We start from the raw sequence: 22,323 nt of genomic DNA, 5'->3' as shown, positions 1-22,323 counted from the left end.
TGTGTGTGTGTGTGTGTGTGTGTGTGTGTGTGTGTATGTGTGTGTGTGAGAGAGAGAGAGAGAGAGAGAGAGAGAGAGAGAGAGAGAGAGAGGACACAATGGAGAAATGATAAACAGGAAGAAAAATGGGAGGAAAGGAAAAGAAAGGCAGACAGATAAAAGGAAAGAGAAGAGAAGCGGAAAGAGGGAGGGAGGACAGGAGGAAAAGATGGAGAGGAAAGTGGACATGGAAGAAATACAGGAAAGAAAGGGAAGAAAAACAGAAAGGCAGCTTGACACGGAAACCAGAAACCAGGGGAAGATAAAAGGGAAAAGAAAAAAAGCAGCAGCAGCAAGAAAGCCAAAGGGTGAGGATGAAACACGTGGCCTGGAGGAGGGTGGTCAGGCGCAGCCGCCCGGCTCCTCAGGCCTGCGGCCGGCGGGGCCTCACGTCCAGCTGGCGGTCCATCTTCCTGTCCTTGCGCGGGCGCCGGTCTCTCCGGCCCTTCTTCGGGCTGGGGCTTCTCTCTGCAGCGGGAGCACAGGCTGCTGTTTCTGAGGCCAGCGGGGTCCTGGAAGACCCTCAGTCTGAAAGATGAGGGTGCCCCCCCCCCCACCTCCCAGCAGGGCCCAGAGTAGCATTTGGGCGCTGACCTGGCAACCACTCCTTTTGGAGTCTGGACTGTGGGGAAAACGTACCCCAAACTGAACACTTCTCTCAGTTCCTTGGGGGCAGGGAGGGGTGCTCACTTGCTGGGCCCTCCCCAGGCCTGGAGATTCATACAGGGCCCCCCAGGACTAAGGGTGGCCTGGTGGGGGTGCCCGGGAGCCTTCCATGGACACGCACTCCATGGCTTACAGGGATCTTGGCTGGAGGGAACACATTTACCCGCTCACCTCGGGGCCCCAGTGATGCCACGTGAAACGACAATCAAAAGAACAGCAACAGCACAGAGCATTCAGCCAGTGGCCCTGCATGGCCGCCATGCTCCAAACGCTCTGTGTTAGACTGAGGGGAGCCGTGGGGGCAGGCACTGACAGGCAGCACCGGGCCTGTTCCTCACCCAGTGCCCTGTGGGAGGGCTGGGCTGGGATGCAAACCCAGCCTAACTCAGAATCTTGACCCCATTGTGCCCCGACCCCTGTGGAGCTGGGGTGAGGTTTTTTTTTTAATATATCTTACTGATTTTTACAGAGAGGAAGGGAGAGGGACAGAGAGTTAGAAACATCGATGAGAGAGGAACATCAATCAGCTGCCTCCTGCACATCCTCTACTGGGGATGTGCCCACAACCAAGGTACATGCCTTTGACCAGAATCGAACCTGGGACCCTTCAGTCCGCAGGCTGATGCTCTATCCACTAAGCCAAACCAGTCAGGGCGTGTTTCTGACACAAATATCAGATGAGTCCCACATCTCAGAGGAGATGACTGAGACCCAGCGAGAGGCCTTGCTTGCTCAGTGGCACAGCCGGGGCTGCAGTTCCTGGTGTCACTTTCAAGTGGCTCCCAGCTCACGTGGCCAGGGGTGTCCCCGGGTTCAAGTCCTGGCTCCCCCATGTCCCAGGTGCCCAAGCTCCAGGTCGCTCATCCTTAAACACAACTTGGGATCCCTCTTTGCACACAGACCTACATTGGAATTCCAGGTCCATACTTCCCTAGATGTGTGAGCCTTGGGCAATGAGTTAACCTCTCTGGACCTCAGTCTTCTCATGTGTAAAATGGGTATAATAAGAATACCTACCTCATAGTGTCATTGTGCAGATTAAATGACTTAATGAGTCTAGAGAATTAGCATAGTGCCCAGCACATAGGAAGTGCACAGTTAACATTAGCTAATTCCATATTATTACTATTCACCATTCACATCTTACCTACCACATTCGGCAGTCCCTCTTTTCCACATCCATGGTTCTGAAGTGCCCTCGGGGAATATTTCGGATATCTGTGTGGTGATCTTGGTTGTCACAAAGAAGGGGGTCTCAGAGGCATTCAGTGGATGGGGATCGGGGGTGGGACAGTCCCTCACCATAAAGAGTTGTCCTCATCCCATCCAGCTCTCACGTAGCTGAAAAATCTGCTTGCTCAGAGCCAAATTCCATCCTGCACGTGAATGCCAAGGGTGTTTGAACACTTTCCCCATTCACTGACTAGTCCAGGGTGGCCAGGGCGGTGTTAATCAAGTGGCCAGACAGTTTTGTTGACTTTATGAAGAGCTGGTCACCATTAGGGAAGTTGCATCTCTGGTGGCAACACAAATGTGCCCTTGAGCCCTGACCTTGGCCATCACTTGGCCATGATTCTACTTCACTGAGCATTCTCGGGGGTGTTGGGCCCGAGCATTGCCATCATGAGGTTTCTTTTGTTTCTCTATCACGTCGCGTTAGGGCACTATGCTGATCTTTTAAGTGACGGATGCAAGTGGGTTCCATTATCCATGAGTTTCATGTCAGAATATCAAAGAGAGTGTTCCAAAACCTTGTGATGAAAGGGAGGTGAGGTGGCCAGTCTGAAAGTTCTGGGAACCCTTGATGTCGAGGACAAGCTCGATCTTCCTAATGACCTGGGCCTGACCCAGGAGGGAAGACCCTCCTTTGAAGGGACACGGGGAGGGCAGTGCTTACCCACATGAAGTCGCGGCTAATGGTGGATGCTGAGGTCCTGACACGTACTCTTTGGGAGACCAGTGTCCCAAGGCCGCTCAGGGTGACCCTGGGCCCTCCCGGCTGTAGCCCTGTGGGCCTGGCCTGGAGCTCACCTCCTGGGCAGGGCCTCCGGATGGCACATTTCCTCGACTCGGACTGCACCTGGCAGGTGGCTGCTTCCTCCTGTTCGGCGTGGCCGGCTTCTCGTACCCGGGTTTCCAGGCCCCAGGCCGAGCCGCAGGTCTTCCCGCGATGCGTGCAGGGGCTCCAGCTGCCCCAGGGGCCCAGCTCACACTCCTCTGTGGGGTGGAGGGAAAGACAGACAGACAGACAGACAGACAGACGGAGTCAGCTGGCAGGGAGTGTCCTTCAGATCCGAGGGCAAGGTGAGAGCGGTTCAGTTGCCTGAGGCCCCATCTCTACCTGCCGGGACTCAGGCTGCACAGGAGCAGAGGGAGACATCTGAATCGCAGCTTCTGAGAGCCTGGGACGAGGGCTCTTCTGAAGCGTGCGCAGGCCGCGTGGGCCAGAAGCCAGCGTGGCCAACTGTCTGGCTTTAAAGGGGAAGGCTTCCCCGAGGGGGTGACACAGAAGCTAAGGGGCGACAGTGGTTCATGGGGTGGAGATGGAAGCGAGCACACGCCTGGCTCCCACACACAGCCCCAGGGCCTGGACAACCATGTTTGAGGGACAGAGCAGCGAGAGTGGGGGCGCAGTGAGGGTCTGGGAGGGGAGGGGCAGAAGAAGAGGCCAGAAGGTTGGCTGAATGGCCCTCAGGGCCAGGACATGGGTTTTGAACTTGATCACGTGTCTTTGATCAGCTGTAGAAGGTGGAAGCTACGCAGTGCTGTTGGAGGGAAAATGAAGTCATGGACATAAAAGGTCTTAGTAGGGAGTAATTAAAAAAAAAAAAAAAATATATATATATATATATATATATATATATATATATATATATATATATAAATTCTTTCACATTTGGTGCTTTTCAGAGTCCTTGAGAGGTAGCAGAGAATGGGGGAGCTATTAACACCCCCGTTTGGCAGATTAGGACACTGAGGCTCAGAGCAGGGAAGGGGCTGGCTAAGGGAAGAGAGAAGGGTCTCGCACGAGAGAACCCAGGAGGTTTAAGATCCTGTTGGGCCCAGAACCAGGTCTCCAGACCTTAGAACAATGTCCTTCTGCTGGACGTATGCATTTGACTGGCAAAGACTGAGCGCCTACTGCCTGCCAGGGGCTGTGCTTGGTGCAGAGGCGCAGCAGGAACAAGGCGCAGCTGGGTCTGCCTCCTGGCCTTCGCCGTCCGAGAAGTCGGGCTGGAAGGACAGGGTGCTCGCGCAGTCACGGGAGGAGCCCAGGAAGCTGTGGGAGCTCAGAGGAGGCGCAGGCCCAGCCTGGGGGACTGGGAAGGCCTGAAGCAGGAGACTCGGACCCGGGTCTTACAGGGGGCGGGGTGGGGAGGAGGTTAGCCAGGCTCAGGGAGGGGCAGGGGAAAGAAGTGCTCCAGGTGGAAGGAATAACCCTGTAGATCTGCAGGACTCAGCCTGGACACCAGCCCGGAACGGGGGAAGCTGAGGTATAAACTCAAGTGGAGAGAAAACAGTGATGGGGTGGAGAGGCTGGCAGATGGGGACCAGATTGCACAGGGCCTGGGAGGGCTCTCCCTGAGGACAGTGGGAGCCACAGAAGGGCCTTGAGCAGAAGGGAAACCTGATCATATTGCCATTTTGAAATAGTCTCTCTGGCTGCCCGGACGAGAGCCAGCAGGGGCTGGAGGCAGGGAGACCTGAGGCAGGGAGACAGGCAGGAGGTGGTGGCCATGATCCCAGTGATGGGCAGAGTGTGGGGAGAAGAGGGTTGGGAGGGGTAGGATGGTTGGGGACCTTTATTCTGCTTCATTTCCCCCCAAAGTTTTGTGTGTGTGTTTTGCCACCTGACGTCTGTATTTATTCTTGTGTGACTCTTCTGTCTCCCAGCACAATGTTACGTGCACGCGGGCAGAGGCGTTGTCTGTTTTGTTCACTAATATGTCCCCAGCACCTCGGAAGTGCCTGGCACATAGCAGATACCCTAGTAAATATTTCCTGGCAAACGAATGAGCAGATCGGATTGGATGTAGGATGAGAGAGGAGAGTCACCAGTGATGCCCGTATCTCCAGCGTGGCCAGCATGGGCCGTGGAGCTGGTTATGGACAGAGAAAGCACCAGGCTGGGGATGGGGAAGGAGGGAAGGAAACACGCAGAGGGCAGGTGAGGATGTGGCCTGATGCTCAGGGAGGGATGTGGCCAGGGACAGTGAGCCAGGAGCCACCAGCTTTTGGAATGACTGTGAACACGAGCCCAGAGGGGATGTGTGGGCAGAGATATGAGATTCAGGTGAGAGCACTGGGAACAACCCGTCTCAAGTAAGGACAGAACACAGAAGAAGAGCTCACAAAGGAGTCTGAAAAGGAGCAGCGGGGAAAACAGCAGTAATAATAATGACATGTATTGAGCACTTACTGTATACTTACTAGTCACTCTATTAAGTGCTTCACATTTTATTGATTAATTTAATCCTTATAACAATCCTCTCCCATGAAGTAGGCTCTATGTTCTATGGTAATTTTTTTTTAATGTTTGAAGAAATTGAGGGATAGAGAGCTTAAATAACTTGCTCAAGGTCACAAATGGGTAAATTTTAAAGTTAGGATTTGAACCCCGGTCTGTCTTATTTCAAAATCAGTGCTCTTCTGTACTGAGCTGCCTCCCTTGGACATAATAATGATGCTGATACTGGTAGCAATAATAATCATCATAATGGTGGTTTTAGCATATTAAATGACTCCTGTGTATTCCTGACTTGGTGTGTTGGGCCTGCCACCCACGTGACATTGTTTCCAGGTCTCCTGACACCCTCACCAGCCTCTGCTGCAGGGCGGAAGGGGAACGGGCAGGATGAGGAGGCCCCCACTCACCCTGGCACTCCCGCGTGCTCTGCTGGGCTGCAGTGCCCAGCGGGCAGGTGGGCAGACACTTCCCCTTGTACAGGTAAAACCGCCTCTTGCACTGGATGCAGAAGTCCTGGCTGAAGCAGCTCTCGCACGTGGTCCCACATTCTGTAATAGAGCCAGGGCCACCCCCGGTGAGGGAAGCTGGCCAGGAAGAGGGCATTCTGGGACTGCCTGAGGTGGGAGGGCCTCTGAGCATCCCCAGGCCCTGCAGCACTGGGTCAGGATTCAGTGTCTCCTTTGAAGCCCAGACTTGTCCAAGGTCAAATTGGGTTGCATTCAAGGAGAACTCCCTTTCTCATTTGAACTGAGGCTGGGCAGGGGCAGGTAACATGTCCAAGGTAGCATGGTTATTTGTGTTTAAAGCTCAAGGTTCCCTTTCTCATTGGAGCAAAGAAAAGGCAAATGACACAGCAAATCTGGGCTAGGAGTGAGGACTCCCCGCTCCATTTCCATCAAGGCTCAGAGATGGTCATGATTATCCCAGGCCACAGGAAAAGAGAGTTAGGAGCTAGGATGCCTTTTCTCATTCGAGCTAGGCTCAGAGGGAGAGTAACATGCCCAGGCCACACAGCAAACTAGGGAAGAGAGGAAGGTGCCCTGCTTATACCAGAGAAGGCACTGGCTTGCCTAGGGCTTTAGAGCCAGCCTGAAACCAAGCAAGTATCTGAGTCTGGGTTCAGGCCTACACCGACGTCCCCTGTGGCCGTGTCGGGGTGCCAGATAGGATATGAGCCAGAGGTGCCCAGGAGCCCAACACTAGCACAGGACAGGGGAGGAGCCACGTACTTTTGCACCTGTTCACCTCCTGGCCACGGACGCCGAAATAGCCGTGGGGACAGTCATGCACACACTTGCCGTACTGGCGGATACCTTCTCGGCGGATGAACAGGAAGAGCCTCTGCTGGCAGGTGGAGCAGCCGTTCTCCTCTGAGCAGATGACACAGCCTGTGCAGTTGCCCCCCAGACCAGTGCCCACTGCCATCCAGACCAGGGTGGAGGGTGAGGGAAAGGGAGAGAGATGGTCAAACCATATATGTTGTCTCATTAGGATATTAACTAAGCACATAGCTACCAGACAAATGACTACACTTCCCAGCTTCCCTTGCAACTAGATATGGTCATGTGACCAAAAGCAACTCTTGGGACTCTGGGAGCTCACACATCCTGCTGATAACCCATTGTTGTTGCTTACATATGAGACCCCTGACTGATCCAGTGGGCTCATATGCAGGTACACATACTGATGCCCTGACTGATCCAGCGGGCTCATATGGAGGTACACATACTGATGCTCCTGAGAAGAGAAACTGCCACAAGTAAAGGTTTGTGTGTTTCCAAAACTATCGACCTGGCGGGACCTGAGGGCAGAGAGAAAGTGTGATGTTGTAAGAGGAACTTCCAGGGCAGGGAGAGGACAACTGAGAAGTGAACAGTGCCCAGCCCTCCCACACAATAAGCAAAGATCATCAGAATGACACCAAGGGCTAGCAAGGATGAGAGGAAACTTCCATCCTTTGGAGAAAAATCTAGCAGCATCTAGTAAATCTGAGGAAGTGCTTCTGCTATAGAACCTGGAGCAGTTGTTCTCAAACTTGAGCAGGCACCAGCATCTCTTAGAGGGCTTGTTACAACACAGACCGCTGGGTTCCGCCCTGGGGTGTCTGACTCCGTAGGTCTGAGGTGGTGCCTGAGAGTCTGCATTTCCAACAGGTACCCAGGTGATGCTAATATCGCTGGTCCAGGGACCACACTCTCAGAACCACTGACTTAGAGAAACTCGTGTGTGTGCACAAAGAGACATGTACAAAGATGTTAATTGCAACATTATTTAATAGCAAACAATTGCAAAGACCTAACCACTTATCAAAATATTGAAACACACTGTGGTATAGATATATGCCACAGCCATAAACCGCATATATGGTTTTTAACTAGTTTCATCACATCTGTATAACTAGTTAAAAACGAGGTCATGATGAACGACAGAGGTAGAGTTACGGCCTTTTCGTGGCTACTTCTCAAAGAAAGTGCTGAGAGCAAAAAAGCAAGTTGCACAATGAATCATATAGTAAGAAGCTATTTACATCAAGTTCAAAACCTGCAAAACAATATTTTGTAACATTTATTATACATACGTTTGTATTAAAAGACAGAAGGGACCGAGAAACACTGAATTCAGGACGTAACACCTCTGAGGTGAGAAACGGGAAAAGAGATTGGCAAGAAAACTGGGGACTTCACTTGTATCTGTAATATTTAATATCCTAAAATCTAAAGCAACTATGAAAATGGCAAGATTTGATAAAAGTGGCTGCCCAGTACACAAATCTTCACCATATTGTCTTTTTATTCTCAACTGTAGGTTGGAAATATTTGATCATAAAGTATATTTTTTTAAAAAGAAGAGTTTAGCCTCTATTTTGTCCTGGGGGTGTGGGGAGGGACAGAGAACTATATTCTTTCTATTTCTCCTCCTCCCATCTCCCTTCCCCCAAGCACTGGCCCATCCTCAAGCTGAGATCTTGAGCAAGGGGGAGGTGACAGAAACTCTGAGAGCAGTGGAGACCTGCGCCTCTGAGCACTATGCTACCTGTCCCCATGTCCATTCTCCCCCTCCTCCTCAGTAATGGAACCCTGATTTTTAGCAGAATTTATGTCTTCCAAGAATAAAGACTACATTTCCCAGACTCCTTTGCAGCTGTGTGTGGTCATGTGTCTAAGTTCTGGCCAATGGACTTTACGTGGGAATGTCCTTTGCCACACCCAGGAAATGCCCTTTAAAGGAAGGGCAGGGCTATTCTTCCCTTCTTCCTTCCTCCCTCAAGGCTGAGAACGAGGTTGCTGGAACCATAGCAAAGGCAGGTGACAGAGGGACCTGACAGAGAGACACCGTGGCTGAGCCAGACCAACCCCGGGACTGTCTACTCAGATGCTTTTATAGGAGAGGGAGGAAAGTGTGGTCCCTCCTGTTGAGGCCTCAGTTCTGTCAGCTACAGAGAACTACATGATAACGGCTGATGATGTCAGGTCTTTAGCCACACTGGTGGGCACAGAGTGATGTCAGAGGACACCGGGGTGCCCCTCCTCAGTGCCTTGGCATTGTAAAGCCCCCTCGACCTGAGATGCCACCCCACCAACAAAGGGCAAAGGGACCCTCAATTGGCTTGAGATGATCTCTGCCATTTGGCAGGAAAGGAGTTTAAACGAGAAATTATGTTCAATTACAGAAAATCAAAATGGCATTTCCTGCAAAATGAGTTTGTGAACCGAGACTCATGCTCTGACAGGGGTGTTGTTACCCATTTTGCAGCTGAGAAAACAGAGGTGCAATGACACGCCAGGGTCCCATAGAGCCGGTTGGGGCAGGGACCACGTCAGTAGGCCGTCCACTGCTCACATGGAGCATTCGTTCAGGGCCTGGGCCTCAGCCGTGACCCACACAGGGCCCAGCCATTACAGGACCTCATGGCAGAACTGAAGCCTGCAGAGGTGACTGATAGCAACACAGATGGGGACAAAGCAGCCCTCTGAATAACCACCGTCTCTCGGGAGGGCTGAGGGTGACTTAACCCCGGCCCCTGCAGTTTCGCCGAGGACCTGAGGCCAGAGGAGTGGAACCTTCCCCAAAGTCAGGCAGCCAACAGCAAAGACGCTCCAATTAGAGCTACAGCACTAATATTTGTAGGGTGATATTTCAACTTTCTGAAGGCAAATGAACCCCACAAGGACCCTCCCCTTGACCTCAGATAGTGTCAGTCTCTGTGAGTGTGAGAGTGTGTGTGTGTGTGTGTGTGTGTGTGTGTGTGTGTGTGTGTGTGTGTGTGTATGTGTACAAGAACGCACTATGGATCTGAACTAGCTTCTTTCGACCCCAGGTCTTTGAAGAGAGGTGGCTCTGCGTTGGTCCTGGCGTTTGGCTAGGGTGCCCTCTAGTGCCTCTATGCTGTAATAGCACCTCTGACTGTGAATTCTGATGGTCTTACTCGGGGTTTTCATCACATATGTATAACTAGTTAAAAGCAGCAATGCTCTTTTCCTCCTCGCCCAAGGTCACGGTTGCGGAGAGTTAAATGCCAATTTTATGACTAATAAGTGATGACAACTACAGTTTGTATAATGCTGCTTTAGAAAGATCCAAACTTGATGGCTCTTAAATTTGACTGTGCATAAGAATCCCCAGGGAGGCTTGTAAACCCGGGAATGTACATTTCAACAAGTCCGAAATAAGAGTGCTAGGCATTTTGGAAGTGTCCTTCTTGCTCACAACCTCCTTCCCCTCAGAACTAGCCCTGGCAGCCGCACTTGTACTGCATGAGCCTGTTCCCTGGTGGATACTGAACCAGGCACGAATAGCTCATCAGGCTGGGCTGCATCGCTTGAGAACTCTGACTTGGGGTTGATGGACAATGGTCTGGGCTGGCCTGCTGACCTAAGAACATTTGCAGGAGGGCAGAGTGCCCTGTTCTGGTGCGCGTGTGTGACGAGCTCCGGTGGGCAATCGCCTCTGTGGCCCCCCTCTGCTAACAGGGGCCCCACGCCTCTGCACTCTCCCAGACTCTGAAAAGCTTGTTCTCCCAGACAGGTTCTCCTCCTCAGCAGCCCGCAGCGCATGTGTCCCCGAAAAAGCTTCAATACCCAAGTGAAGAACTCCAGCCCCACACTTCAGAACAAAACAGAACAGAAAGCAACCCCTGCCCAATAATTTGAATAGATTACCAACACTTGAAAAATCAAATTTCACATAAAAAAACCCCACAAAACTGGAATTTGGGTTTCTCTATAAAACGTCAGAACATCTGCCAATGCTGGGCCTGCAATGCTGCAAGGCAATCATTGATTGGAGTTACAATCAATGTAGATGGGGCGTATGCACTCCAGTTTGCTGCAGTCCCCACCACTCCCGATTATACCTGGCACTGAGGGCAAAGGTCAGCTGCTATGTATTATCATCCTCGAGCTGCTGTTTCTCTTACACCCACTTCACTCCCTCAGATTAGAAGACCCTGTAGAGCAGGGGTTCTCACACCAGGGCACACAGCAGACTCTCCTGGAGGGCTTGTTAACACAGAGAGGCTGGGCTGTTAACACAGGGGAGCTGAGAGCTGTTGATTCAGTAAGTCTGGGCAGCGTGTGAGAATGTCTAATGCCAACAGGTTCCCAGATGAGGCTGATGCTGCTGGTCCTGGGACCACCCTTTAAGAGTGGAGTCGCGCCCTAACAGGTTTGGTTCAGTGGATAGAGCGTCGGTCTGCAGACTGAAAGGTCCCGGGTTCGATTCCGGTCAAGGGCATGTACCTTGGTTGCGGGCACATCCCCAGTAGGAGGTGTGCAAGAGGCAGCTGATCGATGTTTCTCTCTCATCGATGTTTCTGACTCTCTATCCCTCTCCCTTCCTCTCTGTAAGAAGTCAATAAAATATATATTTTTAAAAAGAGTGGAGTCGGGTTAAGAGCTAGACTGCTTGGGTTAAAATCCCAGCTCTGCCCCTTCTCCTTGCCCAGGTAACCTTGAACTTAACCTCTTTGTGCTTCAGTTTCCTCATTTATAAAATAGGAACCGTATTGGCTGACCTAACAGATAATGCTGTGGGGACCTGAGCAAGCCAGACACTTACGAGTTCTCAGTGATATTACCACCCCACCTGCCGTGCCTCCGTGGGGGTTTGCAATCCTGGACTTGCCTTGGCAGTCAGTGCAGAACTCTTCATGTTGATGTCAACATTTTTGGGGATAGAGTTTCTTCATAATTGGGGTGTGCCCAGAGAAGTGTGTCTTGCATGAGAACATCATGTGTCATGGTGGACTGAGGATTTAACACAGCTGTCCTGAAGGACCCCCTGGGGGCTGAGATTGACGAGGAAAGAGAGACCACTACCCCCCTCGCCACCCCCACCCCGGCCCCAAGGCTGTGCAACCTGCAGAGGGACAGGTCCTGCTCTGTCCTTGGGAAGGATCCAGAACCATGTAGGGGGGCCACATGCAGGGAGTGCTGGGCACTCCCTAACCCCTGCCTGGCATCGGGGGATGCTGTCACCAATGACCAGAGGAAATGAACAACATCTGGGCTCCCTCCTGCCTCCTCAGCCGCCACATGTGGGAGGCAGTCACGACCACTGGAGAATGGGGCTTTCCTGCCTGGGGGCAGATTGCATCATCCCCAGTAAGGGCTGGGTCCTGGAGTTACTCCTGGCTCCCAGGGCATCTGGGGCTAGAGGTGTCCAGCCCACCGCACTCTTCTGAGTCCTCAGGAGGGAGCCTTGAGGGTCTCGCGTTCGTGGCATGTTTAGGTGGTCTTGACTTTGGGGCCTGAAAAACCACCACTTCCAGGCTGGGAGATCTAAGGCAAGTGCCTTCACTACTCTGAACCTCAGTCTTCTCTTCTGCAAAATGGGAACAATAGTAGCAATCACCTCCCAGGCGCTTGTGAAGATGATGTGCACTCATCCATGCAAAGTGCTCCGCACAGCTCATGGCAGATGCATAAGCACTGTTTCATTACTTGATTCATGGGGGGGTCAATGGGAGGCATCCGAAGGCGCTCCCTCGAGGGCTGGGGCCCAGCTTGGCTTGCTGTCCTTCCAATATCCATAGCCTTGCACATTGTAGGTACCTACTAGCTATTTCTTAAATGAAAGAATGAATGATGGCTTAATAAATGTTCTCAAAAACTGTTCTCAGGGAGCCTGCAGTCTGGTTGGGAGGACCAGGATCAGAGAGTGCAAAGAAAGCGGATGCTGTCTGCCCAGTGGAGCTCAGAGCCGAGTGAGGGACCCAGGCAGGCAGGCAGGCAGGGCTGGGCTCAGAGACTGGAGCCAGGAGGGATGGTTTTCTGGAGCGGCAGGTGTGGAGACAGAAGCAGGACTCGTTTGTGTAGGAGGAGGAAAGGATTTTAAGAGAGGCGAGTACAGGGTGGTATGTGAGTTGGTGGCATGGAAAGAGCTTGGGCAAAGAGCAGATAGCAAATGCCTGCTAAGGCGTCAATACAAGACCCCTAAGGGGTGAATGGACAAGACCCTCAGAATATAATAATAATGCCCCCCACACTTGTATCTCCCATCTAGCCTAGTCAATGGCTACTCTACTCAGCTAAAAACCGTGGAGTCATCTCACCTCTTCTCTTCCCTCATATCTTACATGCAATCTACCGGAAATCAGTCAGTTCCACCTCTGAAACGTGTCCAGGATCTAACCACTTCTCTTTGCTCCCATGTTGTCTCTTTACACCCCGCCCCGGACCCACAAGATGCATTCTGCCCCCCATTAGTCACTCATTAAGAGCAGTCACATTCGTGTTCCTGGTGGGAGCTCTGGGGCACCGAGCAGCCCAAAACGGCCACCAGTGACCTTCAGGAAATCATCATTTTTTTAGAAAGGATTGCTGCTGGGTCCCCCCTCCCTGGGCAGGCTAACGCTGGGGGCAGGGCAGCTGGCGGAGGCCAGGACTAGGGCAGGCAGTCACACCCACCGCGGACTTCCCCGGGACCCATCTCCCCAGAGCTCAGCACCTGGTATCCGTGAACACAGAATTGTCATGAAGCTGCCCTGAGTGTGAAACTGTCAAAAAATCAGTCTGTCTTGGAAATTGTCACAAGGCTGTCTTGTGTGTGAACGTGTCATAAGGTTGTCAAGTATGTGAAATTGTGTAAGAAATTGCCTTAAAGTTGTCCTACGTGTGAAACTGTCATGAAACTGGGGTATGTGAGGTTGCCATTCTTTTGAAAAAACATTGAGAGGACAGTTTTCTTCTTTTCATGTTATAGGGATACGTTTGCTGCGTGTGTGGCCTTAAAATACTTGGTGTCTCCAATACTTCTTCTGTACCTAGCTCACAGGGTTATTTTGAGGACCAAATGCAGCATGCTCAAAACAGTGCTAGGCACATAGTAGGTGCCCAAGAGAACTCACTATCTATGTGACCCCCCACCCCCAAATGGCATCTCCCTGAGGCAGGCCTGTTTCTGTTTGCTCATGGCTGCGGCCCCAGTGTCTGGTAGAGTAAGCAAGTGCCTGGTACACAGTAGGAGGTTCTCGATGAGACCCTGTGGGCTGGGGAAGGGACTCAGGTTCCTGCTCCTTCCCGTCCTGGCTCTTTCCACAGTGGGATGGTCTGACTGTGTGACCTTGGGCAGTCAGTCATCTCTGATCACCTCTGAGCCTCCCTTAGTTGCTGTAAAGTGCCCTGAGAGCTGTGTATAAAGTGCTTGGCAAGACCGGGAGGCAATAAACACTGGCTGCTAGTCCCCTCCCTCCCTTGGAGAGGGAGGTTACAATTCCTCCTCAGGGATGCATTGCCTCTCGTGGCTCTTTGGGGGACTGTACATGCCTCAGCTTTGGCTGAGTGGGAGGGCATCTGCAGCAGTTAGGATCGGGGGAGGGGGACACACCCAGCCAAGCTGGAGACCCACTGCCACGCCCGGGGGCAGGGGCGATGCCACTGTCCAAACCAGGAGGCCCCCATGAGCCGGGGGCGGATGTGAGTGCTGGGATTTAGGAAGGTAGTGGGGGCGGGAGCGGGCCTTTTAAGAAGGACTGGAAAGCCTGTGACCCCTAAGATTAATCTGACTGAGGAAGATACCACGGTTTGCTGTCTGTTCCACAAATGCCCTCCTTTATCCTGTCACGTTAAGTCTTTGGGGCTAAGAACTAGGAAGGACCATGGCTCCTGTCTTGGCTTGGACTTAGACTCATTGTGTGCCCTTGCCCTTGGCAGAGTCCCTCATCGCTGCATGCCTCGGTTTCCCCAACAGAAAGACAAAGGCTTGGTCTTGATAGAGGGCTTTCGAGCTTTCTTCAGCCAAGGAAGCCTCGTTCTTCCTGAGACCAGATTGGATATGGGAGCTCAACTAATAGGGCAGGTAAGAGCTGAAGCCGGATGCGGGTGAGGTGAGGCTCGCAAGCCTAGGCCTTTGGGTTCCCTTTGCCCGGGGCCCGGATAATCTCTAAGCCCCTCGAGCCCCACAGGCCCCTCGTGCTGACGGCAGGAGGAGAGGTGGGGGAGCCCTGGCTCTGGAAACAGACAGCCTGGGTTCACATCCCAACCTAACCTTTCGGGGCCACAGTTCCCCCACCTGTAAAAGGGCAGTAACGGTCCTCATACATTGCTGTGAAGGCGCAGGAAATTGGTGTGTGTGACATGAGCAGAACGAGGTTTGGCAGATGATGGGATAGCCGTGAGCAGTGTGGAGCTCTTACACGGCTAGACTGCTGTGACAACCCCATAAGGTATCATGATCTCCTCTTACAGACAGAAAGTTAAAGCACAGAGAAGGCAAGCAAGCTGCCCAGGATCCCACAGCTGGTAAGTGTCAAGGTGGGATTTAAAGTCAGGCAGTCTTATTAACGTGCAGTTACTATTATATATTGGAGGAAGCCTACCCCTCAAAATAGGCCCAACACAAACACTCCCCTCACCTCATAAAAGTAAGCCCTAAGGAAGATTTAGGTACACTATCAGCTCCCAGTGCAGAGGGTACCTGGGGTCATACTGCCAGTTAGCCTCAGGGAAGGCAGCTGGGTCTAAAAGTCAGGGCTGGCCGAGACAGGCCTGAATCTGGCCCTCAGACCACACCTTGTTGGCATTCCAGGGACAGCCCTGGCTCCCTCAGTCAGCACCCAAGGGACCTGGAGGTCCTAAGGGTTGACAGAGAGTCAGGAATCCAGTTTGGGCCTCCAGCCACACCAGGCACAGGGTGAGTGCATCTTCAGGGACCTTTTCTGGGCCTGGCCTCTCCATACAGGCGCACCCCCCTCTCAAATCCTAGTAGAAGGGAGAGAGCCCTGATGTGAACTCATTCCTACTCTGTGAGTCCTCAGCAAGTCTCTCCCTGTCTCTGGGCCTCAGTTTCTCTGTCTGTCAAGTGGATGGTTAAAGACAGTGTTTATAAGGGTCTCATCCATCCATCCACTCATCCACCCTCCATCCATACATACATCCATCCACCCACCCATCCATCCACCCATCCATCCATCCGGCAGGTATTTCTTGAATGCCTACAATGTTTCAGGCCCTTTTCTAAACTCCAGGAATATAAGGGTGAAAGCATTTCAGAAATAGGTGCAGAATGACAGTAGATTGGGAGGGAGGGAGCAGGACACATCTCCCCTCAGAGCAGATAACTGGAGTCAGTTCCCCAGGCCTTTGCGCCTTGCCCAGTGCCAGGTACACTGCGTGCTCTGCAGACGTTTGTTGACTGACTGAATGGACAGGGCTCACCTTACTGCGCCATAACTTGTGACTACGGGTGAAACAAAGCCTGTGTCCTCCCCGCCCCCAATCACCATGTTCTAAGAGAGCTGACTCATGAGGGTGGAACTGGGGCCAGACACCCGCTCTGGGACTTAGTGAGTGGGGCCAACTGTCTCTGCGCCCTCCCCTGCCCCACTGCCTCCCCAGCCCATGGAAGCACATGTCTGAAGAAAATCCAAGAAGGACTGCCCCGCCCCCAGGGGCTGGGGCAGAGCAGAGAACTTCCCTGCCTCCCTAAACCCCGATGCGGTGGCAAGAGAATCCTCATAGTTTGGAGGGGACTTGATGGCCATGGAGATGGGCATCTCATCCTCTGACTGGACACACACCTGCTGACCCCCCCCCCACGGCTATGGGGGGAGAGGGGAGAATAATGAGAGATGCAGAGGGGCAGGGGCAGTCTGGGAACCCTGCACAGCCACCATTTGGTCAATTCTCTGTCCGGGTCAAGTGGACACTGAAGGAGGCAGTTGAGCTTGAACCAAACTGCAGACCCCCAACCCAAAAGAGGCTGGGGGGTGGGGGGAGACCACAGTGAGGGAGCTAGGAAGGTCAGAAGAGGTCAAGCCCATGCTCCTGCCCCATGTCACCCCCATGCCACAGTTAGGGCACCTGCCGTACACGGAGGGCGTGGAGGGAGGCAGAGGGGCATTTAGACCTGCCCCTGCTGCTCGCTGATAGTGCGGCCCTGAGTTTTCTCTGTGCTCAGAGCTGTGAGGTCACAGGAGTATCAGAGAAGTAAGAGACAGCTGTCCCTGTCCCATCCTTTCTTCTGCTCCCAACACACAAGGGAGGGAGGGAGGGAGCAGGACACATCTCCCCTCAGAGCAGATAACTGGAGTCAGTGGTGGGGAAGGAGAGAGCTTTGAATGAGACACATGATTTTAAAATGTAGCACTTGACTGGGCTTTTTAGTACCAGGAAGCTCTGAGATCTGCCCAAACTTATTAAGGATTGAGTTTTAGAGACGTAATAGAGAATTCGAGAAAAAAAAAAAAAGTACACGTGTCATGTTTATAAGCTTCTATTATGTGCTCAATCTAATCATTAAGCCAATAACACACAAACTAGGCCAAGGATTACCATCCTCAATATACAAAGAGCTCCCAGAAATCAATAGGAACAATAGGAACAACCCAAGGTGGGAAAACGGGCAAAGACATTAATTCAAAGAAAAAAAGACCAATGGGCTAAGTCACCACATGAAGGGCTGTCCCACCGCACTAATAACTTTCAAAATGATGATTAAAACAAGAACGAATTATTACTTATGACCTACCAGACAGGCAAACTATAAAAGACTGACAGCACCCAGCGCTCCCTTTGAGGAAGGAATTTGGGCAGCGTCTATTCAAGCTGAAAGTAATGCAGTAATACCACTTGAGAGATGGTGCCCTGCCTGAGGCTCAGAGAGGGGCCGGCACTTGTTTAGAGCCACACAGTGGCCGCTGGGGGGCAGGCTGGGACCCTGGTCTCGGAATGGGTGCCTTTGGCCCTTCCCACCTGGCCTTGTGCACAGCCTGGCCCTTGGCCCCTGACTGGGAAGGCCAGGCCCGTGATGCCGCTGCTGCACCTGCTCTGGGGCTCAGGGTGGCTGGGGCCTTGCTGTTCTAGGGGACGCTCTCCTGTTGTCACCCCTTCCCCACCACAGGCCAGGCTCCCAATCAGCCCTGCTCGGCAGGAGATGTGGAGCGTAGAGGTGCCAGTGGGTCTCATCTGCCAAAGGGGGACCATATCCTTCTCGCCCAGTTAAAACCAAGGCTGAGAGCTGGAGCCGAGACGGGCCGCTGCGGCTGGACACGCGGGTCTGAGTTCTGGCAGATCCTCAAAGGGACCAGGACTGCAAACGGGCAGCAGAGGCGGACGCTGGCTGAGCAGCTGCCACCCGCCGGGCTCCATGCTGCTCAGGTCCTCGTGTGGCATCATCTCACACCCACCACAACCTGACAAAGCTGGGGCCACACCTACCCCCAACCTCATGGGTGAGAAAACTGAGGCTGAAAGGTGAAGCGTTGACCTAAGAACCCACAGTGAGGAGGCAGGGGGGAGGCAAACCTGAGCCCAAGCCCCTCACTGCTCCCGTGTGCCCTGCCAGCCCCTCCCGGCTGACTCCTGCCCAGTGTCTCTCCAAAAGCAGGGAAATGCCATTAGAAGCCATACACCTCTCAAGGCCCAAGGCCCGTCAGAGAGGGCCCCAAGCCGTTTGTGGGGACAGACAGAAGCAGAGGCGTTACCCCAGACAGGAGGGCAGAGGAGGCTGTAGGACCAGCACAGCCACTGTCCACCTGGACCGCCCGCACTGTGGGACGAGCCCTTAGCTCTCCCCAGACCTCCAGCAAAGTCTGCTTTATGCACCAATGTCCTGAGCGTCCTCTTTCTTTTCCTGGGTGTTGTTGATGCAGGAGAATGAGATGTTCCACACAGTGAAGCCGTTGAGCCAAAGCAGCCCTGGGAAATGTCTGCCGTTGGCCAGGGATGCTCAGCTTTAGGGGGACTTCAATCCAACCTCACCGGCCCCGGGGCAGGGCTCCAGCTGACCTCCCTCCTACTCTTACATTAAGACTCGCTCGGGTGGGACTGCCTCCTCCACCAGTCTGGCCCCTGAGGACGGGGTCCGGCTGACAGCAAGTGTTCAACAGATGTGTGCTGACTGCAGTGCAGAGGCTCAGGACACCCAGGGGCGACAGTGAACAGGAAGTGTCCTCGGGAGGGGCCGAGCGCTACTGCATCAGGACTATCCACACGTGTGACGGAAGAATCGTTCCCGGGAAGGTGGTCCCTGAACAGGGCGCCAAGTGTCTGCTCCAGGACATAGAATTGAGGGCTCATGCCCCTCTTTTTTTTTTTTTTTTTTTAATATATTTTATTGATTTTTTACAGAGAGGAAGGGAGAGGGATAGAGAGTTAGAAACATCGATGAGAGAGAAACATCGATCAGCTGCCTCCTGCACACCCCTGACTGGGGATGTGCCCGCAACCAAGGTACATGCCCTTGACTGGAATCAAACCTGAGACCCTTGAGTCCTCAGGCCGACGCTCTATCCACTGAGCCAAACCGGTCAGGGCATCATGACCCTCTTATGAGCCCTTCATATAGGACGTTTTGTAAACTCAAAAAGGCCAGACCATGAGGTGGAAGGAACCCCTCCTCCTTCAAGAGATCTGACCACATAAACAGTATCATCATATGTGATTTCTGTTCTCCAGAGGACACACCAAGTTAACAGGTAAGAGTCAGACTGAAGAAAGATATCGCCCATGTCCAAATCGACTGGGGACATTAATGTGGGTTATACAAGGAAGTCCTGTAAATTGGGTAGGGGCTGGGAGGAGAGAGGTAAAGGGGAGGAAAATGGGAGATATCTGTAATGCTATCAACAATAAAAAGCATATTTTAAAAAATCCAGGAAACCCAATTAAAAAGTGGGAAAAATAAAAATACGAAAATAATTTAAAAATGAAAAACACTAAAAAGTAAAATAAAAAATTTAATATAAGCGGAATAAAACTGAATAAAATTATTTAAATTTATTAAAATTTTAAAAATATATATTTTATTGATTTTTTACAGAGAGAAAGGGAGAGGGATAGAGAGTTAGAAACATCGATGAGAGAGAAACATCAATCAGCTGTCTCCTGCACACCTCCTACTGGGGATGTGCCTGCAACCAAGGTACATGCCCCTGACCAGAATCGAACCTGGGACCTTTCAGTCCACAGGCCGACGCTCTATCCACTGAGCCAAACTAGTTAGGGCTAAATTTATTAAAATTTTAAAAATAAAATAGCATTTTAGAACAAAATTAGATGATAAAATTAATATAAAATGAAAAGCAAATAAACTGTAAGAAAAAAAAGTAAATTTAAATAAATTACATTAAAATTAAAAATAAAAACTTTAAAATGAAATTAGCATGTTAAAATAAAAAATAAAACATTTTTAAAAATGAAATAAATGTTAAATGTAAAAATCAGCAATTTGTAACAATTGAAAAGGAAAAGGAAAAGGAAAACGCAAGCAAGCAGGGTCTCGCAGGACCGGTGCTGATAATGTGCTGTGAATTAGGAGTCTGAGGGACTCCAAGCTGCCAGAAGCGGGGCAAGAGGCGGGAGGAAGAAAACATGTCTGCAAGGCAGCATCTGACTGGGTTTTTCCAGCCTGCTGGGGGCAGGGGGTAGGCTGACAGGCCCTACCATGGCTTCATCCACAAATAGCCATCACATTATTTAAACATTCATAAGGTGCCAGCACCACACACACACACACACACACACACACAAACACACACACACACTTCCATCCTTGCTGCTGTCCTCTGAGGTCTGACTTCATAGAGGAGTGAACAGAAACTCAGAGAGGGTGAGTCACTATGCCACAGACACACAGCACGGAGGACCACCCTACCCTCTGAATCTGGGCTCCTCAAAGTAACCTTCCTGCAATGAGTAGGTCTGCTGAGGACTTTCAAATAGAGGCAGAGGCATATCTGACATCCGGCTGGAAATTCTGAACACTGGAAAGAGCCAAGCTCCCGGGAATCAGGACTGTTACCACCATTCATTGGGCACCTGCTGTCTCCCGGGGGCGGGGGGGGGGGGGTTACATGCAGAATCGTGATCTTTGAGACACCTATATGATGTAGATGCTATTTCCGTCTCCATTATACTGGTGGAGACACTGGGACGCAGGAGGGAAGTATTTTCACCCAAGCATGGCAGGAGCAGAGCTGGGAGCGGAGCCCAGGCCTGCCAAGCCCACATCCCACCCCCCCCCCCCGACTGCTTTGGACACTCGTCATGGTCACTCACTGAGCACCCCTTATGTGCCAGGAACGCACTGCATGCCCCTCTGTCACATTAGCCAACAGAGGAACAGAGGAGAGCGATGACCTGCCCGAGGCCACTCAGGTAGTGAGCGGCAGAGCCCACGGCCTTCGTGCCAGCCTGCCAGCCTCCGCTCCGCGACGTGCTAGAGACAGCTGCGCCCACTGGCCAAACCCAGAGCAGGCTCCGGAAGGGCAGTTGTGACATTCCTCCTCCGCGCGTCTCCACCCCTGCGGATGTGGGCACGGCTGTCAGGATTCAGGGAAAGTGGAGGCTTCTGGCGAAAGGGAGTGGTTTCTGCGTGCGGTCTGGGTCCCCCAGGCTTGGGGATGCCTTTCTTTTGAGCTGGTGACACAGAACCCGCCACCCGCAATGGCACCACGGAGCCCCCACCACGGGCCACAAAGCGGGCCCTATGAATCATGTGGCATTGCTACAAGAAATCATTCCACGGCGGGCGGTGGTGGCCCGGCCTGAGGCAGCCGTGCCCAAGAGGCGTTAGCTTCACCCATCCATGGGAATCAGACCACTCCCTGTGGGATCTGGAGGAATCTCCCAGGACGGGGTCGAGGGCATGTGTCCTAGATGGCGCTGACTGTTGCACAGGGCTAAGAAAGGAGGCTCTGGCCATGGAGACCGGGGGGCACATCCCCTCCTCTCCCCACCCTGGCTGTGTGCCCTTGGCAAATTGATTGCCCTTCTCTGAGCATGGAGGGCCTCGTCTGTAGAATAACAAGATCAAACGAACTCATGGGCTGTTATGTGGATGAACTGGGAGAAGGCTTGGCAGGGTGGCTACGCACCCAAGCTTTGGAATCAATTATCTAGGTTTACATTCTGGCTTTGCCAAATTCACTTGCCAAGCTGTTGGACTCAACCATACGAAATTGCTAATATGTGGCTGTATTCTACCAACAAAAATGGCCATTTCATATACTCCAATTAATGCTCCTGTCTCTTAAGGCAGTTTCCTTCTCTGTAAGATGTGGGTAACAGTCCTCTGACAAGTTGCTGTGAGGATGAATTAAGGCTGGGAGGCTACTGAGCTCAGCAGTTGGAGCTTGGGGTCTGGGACCAGGCAGGATTTGAACCTTGGCTGTGTGACCGTGGGCAAGTTACTTAACCTCTGCGTGTCATCTGTAAAATAAGGAGAACGGTACCCACCTCAACGGTTTATTAGGAGGATGTAATCGGTTCATATGTATAAAGTACTGAGAACAGTGCCTGACGTTGTTGAATAAAACCATACGGGTAACATCTGGCATAGAGTAAATGCTCAACCAGAAAACCAGATCCAGAAGAGACTTTTCTAAACCTTTGATGCCACTGGAAATTAAGGATTCTTAAAGAAACAATATGTGTTTGAAGGAACGTATATGGGTGTAGATCTATAGGTGAGGAGCATGCTTCTGGGTGTCCAACAAGCCCAGGGCCATTGTGTGTCCTGACAATGTCCACAGCACGAGGCTCTGAGGCCTCCGCCAGGCCCCTTTCCGGCCACAGACCCGATGCGGCACTCAGGTAACCCTAGAGGCCCTAATGAGACTCCTGACCCCAGACTGGCCTCTGGTTATTAAGAAACCTCTGCAGGCAGCCCTCAAGCTGTGAACGGCCTCTTGGGTCCATCTGCTCATCTGA

General features: G+C 52.1%; 1 protein-coding gene across 1 annotated transcript in view; it reads right to left on the bottom strand.

The window, feature by feature from the left end:
• Window positions 1-403: 403 nt before the first annotated feature.
• Window positions 404-22,323, bottom strand: part of RSPO4 (R-spondin 4) — a gene marked incomplete at both ends in the record, with an annotated part of 28,847 nt that continues 6,927 nt past the window's right edge. The window contains 4 exons of the mRNA XM_079783815.1: window positions 404-507; window positions 2,737-2,922; window positions 5,581-5,721; window positions 6,403-6,591. Coding sequence (XP_079639941.1) covers window positions 404-507; window positions 2,737-2,922; window positions 5,581-5,721; window positions 6,403-6,591 — 620 coding nt within the window. The remainder of the gene's footprint in view (window positions 508-2,736; window positions 2,923-5,580; window positions 5,722-6,402; window positions 6,592-22,323) is intronic.

This window comes from Cnephaeus nilssonii (assembly GCF_951640355.1).
Source record: "Cnephaeus nilssonii genome assembly, chromosome: 11".
Classification (NCBI taxonomy): domain Eukaryota; kingdom Metazoa; phylum Chordata; class Mammalia; order Chiroptera; family Vespertilionidae; genus Cnephaeus; species Cnephaeus nilssonii.
Note: the sequence above shows the minus strand (reverse complement) of the source record. Positions and strands in the feature narration are given on the sequence as shown.